At 45.1% G+C, this 11,016-nt stretch overlaps 1 protein-coding gene across 1 annotated transcript; it reads left to right on the top strand.

The window, feature by feature from the left end:
* Positions 1 to 2,622: 2,622 nt before the first annotated feature.
* sstr1b (somatostatin receptor 1b) lies at positions 2,623 to 6,391 on the top strand. Its single transcript, XM_063187112.1, has 4 exons — positions 2,623 to 3,180; positions 4,104 to 4,308; positions 5,653 to 5,779; positions 6,202 to 6,391. The coding sequence occupies exons 1-4, from the start codon at positions 2,755 to 2,757 to the stop codon at positions 6,389 to 6,391; spliced, it is 948 nt and encodes a 315-aa protein (XP_063043182.1). The 5' UTR covers positions 2,623 to 2,754.
* Positions 6,392 to 11,016: the final 4,625 nt, after the last annotated feature.

Raw genomic sequence — 11,016 nt, 5'->3', positions numbered from 1 at the left:
ACACAAATCCTCAAAAAACCTAAATAAACCTAACCGCTTTCCAACCGATTCACCGCATGTCATTAAAGGATTCACGTCATGCGATTTAGGGATTTGCTGCGTGTGATTATAATTCCATGTTTTGAAGGTGTGTTATTTGTGATGCCTGTGTGGTTGCCATCATTGCCATAGTTGAAAGTGTGATGTTTATTTTCTTTCCAGTTTCTTTCACGTTTCCAGTTGAGCACGTGCTGTAAAGTATTCATATCATATAGCCTATGTACGCTATATTCAGTCCTTCTACTCACTCCACCCCTGACCACATAATAAGCCTGACCCACCCACTAGACACACACACACACACACACACACACACACACACACACACACACACACACACACACACACACACACACACACACACACACACACACACACACACACACCATCATAACAAACATGATGAAAACACCACATCCTATTAACAACAGCAATCTGTTCTTGTCTACTTCGGTGTACATTTTATGTGCTATTTGGGTGTACATTAAAACATTATTAGGCTACATCTTATTTTATGTTCAAATGATTTAAGTCAATCATAGAACTAATACATTGTATTATTTCTATGTAAGTCAATAAGCTTGATGCATCATCATTCTGTCTCATTCTCAATGCCCCTCAAATGCTCTCTAACGCCCCCTGGGGGACTGCAAATGCTCCACTGAGAAGCACTATTCTACACCTATCTTCAGGAACCAAGACTCTGCATGCCATATTGTGTTTTCAAATCTTCAACAGAGGATCTTCTGCCACATTTCTTTATTTATTTTCTAAGTCTCTACATCTTCTGAGCACAGTTCTGTGAATGGTAATGAGCTTGCTGAAGTAGCCCATTTCCGTGAGCATTTTATCATGCAAATGATTATGTAAATGCCACCTTTTCTCAGGAAACTCTATTTACGCCCTGCGCAATTTACCCAGAGTCATGCTGATTTATGTAAGAAGCTCAAATCGTCTAGTCACTAACCTTTTCCTTTTTTGTTTTTCTTTTCTTTCCTCTTTAGGTATCCAACATGTGATGCCTGGCACAGGAAAAAAAGAAACTTCATCTATGAGCTTGGACCTGAAACACGCACCAACACACACACACACAAAAAAAAAAACATCCGACCTGGTGTGGTCAGCGAAAAGAAAAGGAAAAAGAATCCTACATTGCAACGAAAATGTTCATCCTTTCTGCCTCTCAGAAGGCACACTGGCCACATTATCGAAATGGTGGTTACTCTGCTGCCCTCCATCATTTCCCCCTGCACCGCCATTAGAGAGGCAGAGATAATTGCGAGCACGGAGCGCAGACGAAACCAGCATAGATAGAGTACCTAATTCCAGCAGATTTAGAGCAAAATATACACTATGCACTACTGCAGTGGAGGTGGAACAGGAGAAAGGAATGCTTTTAGCTGCCAGCATGTGTGATGAGGACCCACGGAAAAGCCAATCCCTTTATTCCCCCCCCTTCCCCACAAACACATACAAGACACAATCACACGTACAAGACACAGCACAAAAGAGAATTTGTGGACACACACACACATACGCACACGCGCACACCTGCAGTTCACGCACTGACTGACTCACGAGGCCTTGAAAACAATCTCAAGGTTTATTATTGAATGGAAACGGAGTGCCGTGAGGACTACCCGACAGATTGTGTGCGTTTACACCCGGCTGTCTGTCGATGATTAGCTCGCCTCTTTTTAAGTCCAAGGCTTTTTTCTTTTCTTTTTTCCCTCCCCCCTTCCCCCCATTTTACACTCCTTTACTCTGTTCCACATACTCTACTCCTCTACTTACCCTCCTAATAGGAGTCAGGGAGACTGTATAAGAAGGTCCACAAAGAACAAAGAATTCCCAAGGCCTCCCCGCTGCTAATGCAGGAGCCTGATCCACTCTGGGACTGATCGGAGACACGTGGAGGGGAAAAGGAGTCGACGCAAAGAGAGAAAAGAGAGAGAAAGAGAAAAAGCAGCAAGAGAAAATAAACTCTTTTGGTGTATTTTAATTCCCCCTCCTCCTGTCTGTCGGTTTTTGGAAAGGAACGGGATTGACATGACATGCGCCCTCCGATCCATACGTGCAACTACCTTCTGTGGGCTTTGGCCTTGCAGCAAATAGAGAGAGAGAGAGCGCGCGCACACACACGCACAGGCACACACACACGCACACACACACAGATAGAGCTAGCCACTTTCTGGGTGAGACTGATTATGCTGATAACAGGCATGATAGTCTCCATGGAGCAGTATTTCAATCCTCCTAGAATCCCATTTTTAATAATGAAGAGATGAGAACTGTGGTATAAATAGTGTAGAGAAAAAAAGGATTGCAGAATATGAGAGGAGTAGAAATGGGCTCCCTGATGTTAAAAGACACAATGGACCATGAGGACACCTACTCTATCAACATGTCTGTGCTGCTTAAATCCCATCGTTATCAAAAAATAACTGGAGCTATGGTACAAACAGCATAATTTAAAAGCGTATAAGTGAATAAGTTCTGAAAAAAACGGCAGCGATGGATGTCCTGATGTCCAACAGCTCCGCGGGCTACGACGAGGATTCCACCTCCTACTACCCGACCGGGTACCCGGGTATCAACTCCACCGGCGACTACTACGGCGACGGTTACGACTACCAGCCCGAATTGGACGCCAGCAAGATTGTCATCCCCTCCATCTACGCGCTGGTGTGCTGCGTGGGCGTGACGGGCAACGCCATGGTCATCTACGTCATCCTCAAGTACGCCAAGATGAAGACGGCGACGAACATCTACATCCTGAACCTGGCCATCGCCGACGAGCTTTTCATGCTCAGCGTGCCGTTCCTGGCCACCTCGGCCGCCGTGCACCACTGGCCGTTCGGCTCGCTCATGTGCCGCCTGGTGCTCAGCGTGGACGGCATCAACATGTTCACCAGCATCTTCTGCCTGACGGTGCTAAGCGTGGACCGCTACATCGCCGTAGTGCACCCCATCAAGGCGGCACGCTACCGGCGGCCCGCCGTGGCCAAGGTGGTGAACGTGTGCGTGTGGGGCCTGTCGCTGCTCGTCATCATGCCCATCATCGTCTTTGCCGACACCGTACCGGCCGAGGACGGCGGCGTCGACTGCAACTTCCTGTGGCCCGAGTCGTCCTGGTCTGAGGTTTGTGCTGTCTTTTTTGGGGGGGTCTCTGGTTCCTTCTGCCAGTAGTGGCCATCTGCCTATGCTACTTCTTGATCGTAGAGTGCCTGCCACTGCCAGACCTACCTATTAGTCAAAGCTAGAAACAAATCAAATAAAAAATCTATTAATTAAGTGCCCATTCTCTACAAATTCCTGCTGATCTTATGCCTCCCAACCTTGTCGTGGTTTTTCTTGTGAATAGTCTTGTAGTGAAGGGGAGTAGAGTTGCCCAGCTGGGACTCGAACCCTCTGGGGTAGTAAATTGCTGCTCTGCCCACTACACCGGTCTTTCTGCTTAGTTTTGGCCGGCGTGCTTTTCTCTGCCTTGCACACTGACAGCATCGGCGTGCGTGGCCAGTCCTGTTCAAAACCCTCCCCACAGCTAAAGCTAGCGTGCTACTTTGCCATTCATTTGAATGAGACACCGCCGGTTGCCGGCGTGAAAAATACGCTGGAGTTCTATTTTCCAAATGCAGCGCGGCGCGGAGCCAGCTCCCGCGCCGCTGACGCCCGACTACCGCCGGTTGGTGTGTAAGGACAGATAGGTTTCAATGTATTTTCACCGACGCCGGTAAAAAACGCGGCCGTTCCGTGACGCTTTACCGCCTTGGTGTGTAAGACCCCTTACAAGTGTTTGTGGTGTAATTTTTTTAATCTATGAAAATCACTACACAAATAAAAGTTTATTTTACCTTACTTACCTGTTCGCTAGGTGTTTGTGGTCTACACGTTCCTGCTGGAGTTCCTCCTCCCTGTGGTGGATTGTATTTGAATCTTGATTCCACTTCCTTGCAATAACGCAATATCCGGCTCCCTGTGATGTGTTTGTGGTGTCAATTTTTTCTTACGTAATCTATGAAAATCACTACACAAGTAAAAGTTTTACTTACTTATTGCACTAGGTGTTTGTGGTCTACACATTCCTGCTGGGGTTCCTGCTGCCCGTGGCGGCCATCTGCTTGTGCTACTGCCTGATCGTGGTGCGGATGCGGGCCGTGGGCCTCAAGGCCGGCTGGCTGCAGCGGCGCCGCTCGGAGAAGAAGATCACCCGCATGGTGCTGCTGGTGGTGGCCGTCTTCATCATCTGCTGGATGCCCTTCTACATAGGTACATAGACAAGTCTTGATCAAAAAGTGTAAGGTGCGGGCACATCCCAAAGTCACAAATTGCTGCGGGTGCAGAATATCAAAAATCCCATAAGGAGAAAAAGAAGAATAAATATTCGCACACCGCAAAAGTGTGATTTAATGTGAAAAAAGGCACAACGTTTCGACCAGCAAGGTCTTCGTCACGTGCCTTTTTTCACAGTAAATCACAAGGGAGCTTTTGCGGTGTGCGAATATTTATTCTCCTTTTTCTACATAGACAAGTCTTGTCTTGTGATGCCCTGGTTTGTTATGCTATGTGCTGTTTAATGTTTTTTTTTAATGCCTAGGCCCACGTCAAAAGACAATTTTAACCCCTTAACAATTTTAACCCCTATGTAAAACCCCTATGTCAGTCCCTGCAACGTTTAAATAAAAAGAAAACAACAAAAAGAAGAAAAAACTGAGTGCAATCCATTTCCTAACCCCTATGTAATAACCTTACTGTCATCAGTAGTGTAATAACCAAGCCTTGATCTATTACTTAAATCTCTTGGTACAGCCATAGCAATGTTGTTGTCATGTAGCTAAGTCTTTTCAGCAATGGGTCCGCAAATAACCTCTGCGCAAAGAGGCTACTTTTTTGTAGCCTCTTTTTTACATATGTCACAGATAATTAACAAATGTCTTGCTCATGACCAAAAGGTCCATACAGTAAATATTGTCTTGTCATACCTGAAAGAATGATGCCTATGCTTCAGCCTCTGTGGTAGTCACGATCAGGGATGGTAGAATCTAGTGTAACTGTGTAACTTCTCAATGAATGGGCCCAGGGATGCCCGGAACACTCAGCATACTTTCAGAAGATTTTATCTTGGGGCGCAAAGTGACTGACGTTTTGACACACCTGCGTCTTCCTCAGATTCAAGAGGAAGACACAGGTGTGTCGAGGAGACTCTGAGGACAATGCAAGCATGCATCGAAACGTCAGTCAATTTGTGCACCAAATTCAAAACATTCTTTAAGTATGCTAAGTGCTCTGCTAATCCCTGCATCTAGTAGCCATTTTTTATTGATTATTGTCTTGCTATGTCTTGTCATGTCCAAGGCTGCATTTCTTGAAACCATAGTTGCTAACTACGCTAGCTACTTTGTTGTTTGCAATGCAATATCCCATTGACAACTACCCAAGTTGCTTACTGGCTTTCAACTACGCTTTTGAGAAATGCACCCCGGTTTTGTCATGTCTTGTTCTACTGTTTGTGTGAATGCCTGGAGCCATGGCAAAAGGCAACTTGCGGTGAGATGTGTAACAGACAATTACTTTTTTATCTGATCTTGTCTACCTTGCCTTATCTTCCCATAGTGCAGCTGATCAGCGTGTTCCGGCGGCCACCGGACCCCATGGTGACGCAGCTCTTTGTCATCCTCAGCTACGCCAACAGCGGTGCCAACCCCATCCTCTATGGCTTCGTCTCGGACAACTTCCGCAGGTATTTATTTATCAATTTTAATTATTTATTTGCTCTTTAAAATTAATTTGTGATGTGATTATTTAGTGTAGTACTATTGCAGTTAAGACTTTTCACTGTTATACTGTTTCACGATTACAGTCTTCCACCGGTCTTACGATGTGCATTAAGAGGTTACACATTTGTTCGTTAAAGCATATTGAACTGACTAGTGTGTCACTCGAGATGATGAAAAAAGGAGGCACACACAAGGCTTGTGTGCGCCTCCTTTTTCCATTATCTGGAGTGATTACTACTTTTTGGGAGTGGACACACCAAGCAATACACGAGTCTAAAGTGTAGGCGCAGATGCCGACCTTTGTTGGGTTTTGTCATTTATTGACTAGTGTGTGAAATGTGCTCCTGCGTACATGAATATAAATTTGCCTCGCCTTGCCTTGCAGGTCGTTCCAGCGGATTGTCTGCTTCCGGTGGCTGGAGAGCGGGCTCGACGCAGAGCAGGTGGACTACTGCGCAGTGGCGCTGAAGAGACAGGCCACGTTGGGGCCACCGGACTTCCCCAAGGAGGTTTGCCTGGCCTCGGACATGGTGTTTCGCAACGGGACCTGCACCTCACGGACCACTACCTTATGACCAATACACCAGTTAGTAAGCTGGTGCCTGGCTTAGGGCAATGGTGTTCTGCAATGGGACCTAAACCTCTCAGACCACTACTCTATGACCAATACACCAGTTAGTAACTCTAGAATATAGACAATGAGTAGTATGTTCTTTTATAATTTAAAAACCCTTTATTTTAAACTGGGGTACATATCTAAAAACGCCAACCGGTTTCAACCACACAGGGTCTTCATCAGGGCTTGACCTGGGTGAAGGCCCTGTTTGATTGAAACCGGTTGGCATTTTTAGATATGTACACCAGTTTAAAATAAAAGGTTTTTAAATCCTAGAAGAACATACTACTCCTTGTCTCTATATGCAAGAGTGGCCTGAAGTAGGCCCAATGGTCACTAAGTTTTGAAGAATGGACTTTACCGCTTAACTTCAAGAGCACCAACATATCGGAGTATAAAATCCAACAAAGAAGGGTGCTCAGCTTCTCTTACACCAGTTAGTAAGCTGGTGCCTGGCTTAGGGTAATGGTGTTCCCCAATGAGACCTAAACCTCTCAGACCACTACTCTATGACCATACTGTATACTACATTCTAATGATTGCACCTGAACCCTGACATGCTGGACTCAGACATGGTGTTACTGTAAGCAATGGGACCTGCACCAAGTACTTTATGACCATACAACAGCATTCATTACCCTGGGACACTTTTAATTTTGCAATGGGTTCTCTGGGACTACAACTTTACAGCCAACACGCCAATTATTGCAGAAGCAGACACGGAGCAAGTGGACTGTTGTGCCTGAAAGGACAGGGCATGACTTCAGAAATGGTGTTCCACAAAGGGACCTGCATCTCTTAGACCAGTGGTTCCCAACCTATGGGTCGGGACCCACCTTATGGGTCGCCAAAGATCCACAGGGGGTCGCGGAGCCCTCTTGATTTTAAGGGGTTTCATTTCAACTATATATAGCCCATGTTGAATAAAAGACAAAGCATTTAACTAATAAATGCATAGACGCAACAAATTGTAAGTGCTACATTAAACATTTATTCTATATTTGACCAAAGACGAATTGAGGAATAAAATAACTAAAATAAGTTTTCGCAGGAAACGGAGGGCATCTTGTGACTCCGTCTCATGCGGGCGCTCACGTGGTTGGGTCACCAAAGCTTACAATAGTAAAAACATGGGTCCCTTAAGAAAAAGGTTGGGAACCACTGTCTTAGACCACCACTTGGCTACCCATGACCACCATACTGTACACCACACACTGATGGTTGGCAGAGGGACTACTGGGCAAGTGGACAACTGGGCCTGTTACTACTAATATCCCTGAAGGAACACCTGGACTTGGACATGGGACCAAGTCAATGAGACCACCATGGTGTTATGTGGTATTATGACCACCACATACAACACTCCAATGACTATGCTGGGGCCTGGTCTAGGACATGGATTTTAGAAACAGAACCTGCACCTTTCCGACAGCAAGTTGGTGACCACACACCAATAATTGCAGACATGTGTAACAGATAGACTACTGTGCTTCGGTACTGAAATGTAAGGCTATGCTGCAGGTGCCTGGCTTTGGACATGGTGGTTTGCAATGGGACCTGCATCGCTTGGACCACCACCATATGACCAATACTGTACATACAACACACACCATTGATTGCAGTGGTTTGACCACTGCCTGAGGACTAGTGCTTCGTGTTGTTGAAGGAGGGATATTGCCTTGGACATGGTGTTTTGCAACTGGATCTTCGTTTCAATTCTCAGACCTCCACTTCACGACCTCCCACCAAACAACAATGCTTGCAGTTTGACCACTGCATGTGGGCTACCTGTTTTCTGCCATTGGCCTGTCCTCAAAGTCAGAGAATATGCACACATCAGTAGCACAGGGTGCTGGACCAAACAGGAGATAACTGAAAGGAAAAGATAAAGGTCTGCAGCATCAGTTTGTTTGATGCTCGCAAACAAAGTTTATCGCACCCATTAAACTTTGTTTGGGAGCATCAAACAGTGTTGCAGACCTTTTTATCTTTTGCTTTCACCTACCCGTCCTCAGCCATGGGGTTTAGCATTGGGACCCGCACCACAAGGTCAGACACATCTACACTATGTTGACAGGACAGGACAGGACAGGACAACCTGTGATTGAGTTTCCCTGGGAAAGTACCCAGAGATGTTGAATGGGCATTAACGAAAAGACTACATGTTGGTACATGCAGGGCCGCTGACAGCTTTCACTGTGGCCCAGGACAAAGTCATCTGAAAGGGCCCCCTATGTCCATGGGCCGGGGACAACAGACCCCTTGTCGCCCCCTTGTCGGCGGGCCTGGGGACATGTGTTAAGAAAAGTCAACTTAACTCTTACACGCACACGCACACACACACACACACATACACACACACAGCCCTACAAACCGACAGCAACTGAGGTATCTCGACACAGACAGTGGACTCACACAGCACTGTGAATGTTATCCACTTTTCCCCCTGCTGAAGGCAAAGACACAAATCATTTTCATAGAAGGCTAATTACCCAATATGCTCTCTTGAGGGAAAGCATAAAAAATGAACATCAGTCATAATGGCTGCAACAACAGCACTGTGAAAACAACTGCAATTACTCATCGGAATGTTCTAACACACCCCAGCCAAACCCGAAAGGATACTACAGAATACAAACCAATCAGCAAACAAAAAAAGACACAAACTAAAAAAAAATGCTATATATTCTCAGCTTCTGCAGTAATTCACAATTTGATTGCTCATTGGAGACGAACATTGTAAAGGTTGTACAAAAGTGTCTACTTGTGGATAACCAAGCAAAAGAAAGCTTCAGCCAATGAAATAAGAAATTAAGTTTGGGATTATAACAGTCCCATAATAAGGCGAGCAGGAAAGTGTGGTCTTACTGTACAGTGCAACTGGCTTACTCGTTCAGTTATAAAACTTTTATTTTGTCTTTCCTCATCATTTCATTCTATTGCTGTGTTGTTCACCTTTATTATTGAATGCATTATGCGGCGATTTTGTTTAAAAAAAAAAAAAAAAACGTTCTGGTTGCTTTATTTTAAGCCATCTTTGTGGGCTAGTAAAGGGGCTTGTGGACAAGTGACGTGATGTGAAAATGAGGTGTCGCTGATCGGCTCCCTCCACATGCTCTGTGTGTATCCGAGAGTAGCTCCTATACACCTGACGAAGACCGCCTGAGGTCGAAACGTTGTGTTCAAATAAATCGGTGAGCAGTAACAGTGTGCGGATTTCCTTTCTTCCTATCCGAGAGTAGCAACCAGCTGATAGCTAGGCTAATTGAGGTTTCATGCTAGCCAGGCTGTGCCCTCCTAGTGAAGCAACACTTTCAGCGTTGCAACTAGTCAGGTCAAGAGCAATGCAAGTACTTTCTGAGTTCCCGAAAATACTCAAGTTGGCAACGCTTTTTCAATTTGGCGTGAAATGATCCTGACTCGCTCTTTTGCTCTGTATTGTTTCTGTGAATGGGAAACACAGCCAGTGGAGGTGATGCACCACTCGGAGGCACAGCCTGCGTATGTAACTAGATGTGACCCTGAGTATCTCAAAAGGAGCGAGTAAAACTGATTTTCAGTGGCAGTGGATCTTTAAAGCCACCTAGGGAGCTGATGTTGACTGGGATGAAAAAAAATGAAAAAGGAAAGTGTGCGCTAAGCCAGCATTGAAGACAGGGGCCGATGGATAGATGGGACACTGAGGAGCAGGTCTGGACTGGGGCCCAAAAACAGAAACGCTGGGCATTTTGGCTAAAACTGGCCCTTCAATAACATACAGTACATGCCATTTCCATACATCCTGCTCGACTCAGTCCAATGTATATTGGAGATGGACCAATAGACTGCCCTCTCAAAACGCTAAGAAAAAGGGTCCAGTCCACAAACAAATATAGAGACAGTATCAGCCCATCAGAAAAATGTCCTGTATGACAGATTAAGGTAGAGAGATGGCGTCCGTGCCTTTGTCTTACTTGAGTAGTTTCGCTCGGTGCGTAATTCCAAACCAAAAATGTACCTTACTAACCCTGCACAAAGGTACAGATCAGTGGGAAAGAAGAGATACAGTCCTGACTGCACAGCGATAATGGCCTTCAGGCCCATTCACATATACAATGGCCGCTATAACTTTAAAGACCTGTTTCTCGTGAACATCCACAAGCAGAAGGCATGACATGACATCTACGTATGCATTCTGAAGAACTTTGACCTGGTGACATTATTTTATAGTTCAGAATAATTGCTCTAAAAGAGATCCCAACAATATTGTTTAATATGTCGTTGTCGTCATAGTTGATATTTGAACGACACCGTCCACTAGAGTTATGATTTTTACAATGATAAAAGTTGTTGTCATCTTTACAGTTATTGTTGTAGACGTGAATGGGCCTTTAAACACTTACTTTAACTTCTTTGTCGAAGATACAGACAGTACTGCTCTAACCCTGCACCTATATACACAGATGATTGGGGATATTTAATTCACTTAGTTACAAGATTAGATAATTACACTAGCACAGTAATTTTTGCATCCTGCAATTATACTTCCTCAATCAGTGAGGTCTTGTTTCTCTGTGCCATGTTCCACTCATCTGGGGTGTGTTT

This window comes from Engraulis encrasicolus, chromosome 21 (assembly GCF_034702125.1).
Source record: "Engraulis encrasicolus isolate BLACKSEA-1 chromosome 21, IST_EnEncr_1.0, whole genome shotgun sequence".
Taxonomy (NCBI): domain Eukaryota; kingdom Metazoa; phylum Chordata; class Actinopteri; order Clupeiformes; family Engraulidae; genus Engraulis; species Engraulis encrasicolus.
This window is presented reverse-complemented; position numbering and strand designations above follow the sequence as displayed.

Bases quoted from the DNA above. Each gene is read 5' to 3' on its own strand.
- sstr1b (XM_063187112.1), top strand. From the start codon at position 2,755: ATGGTCATCTACGTCATCCTCAAGTACGCCAAGATGAAGACGGCGACG. The intron at 3,181-4,103 runs GTTTGTGCTGTC...TTATTGCACTAG, and splicing joins CCGAGTCGTCCTGGTCTGAG to GTGTTTGTGGTCTACACATT. The intron at 4,309-5,652 runs GTACATAGACAA...ATCTTCCCATAG, and splicing joins CTGGATGCCCTTCTACATAG to TGCAGCTGATCAGCGTGTTC.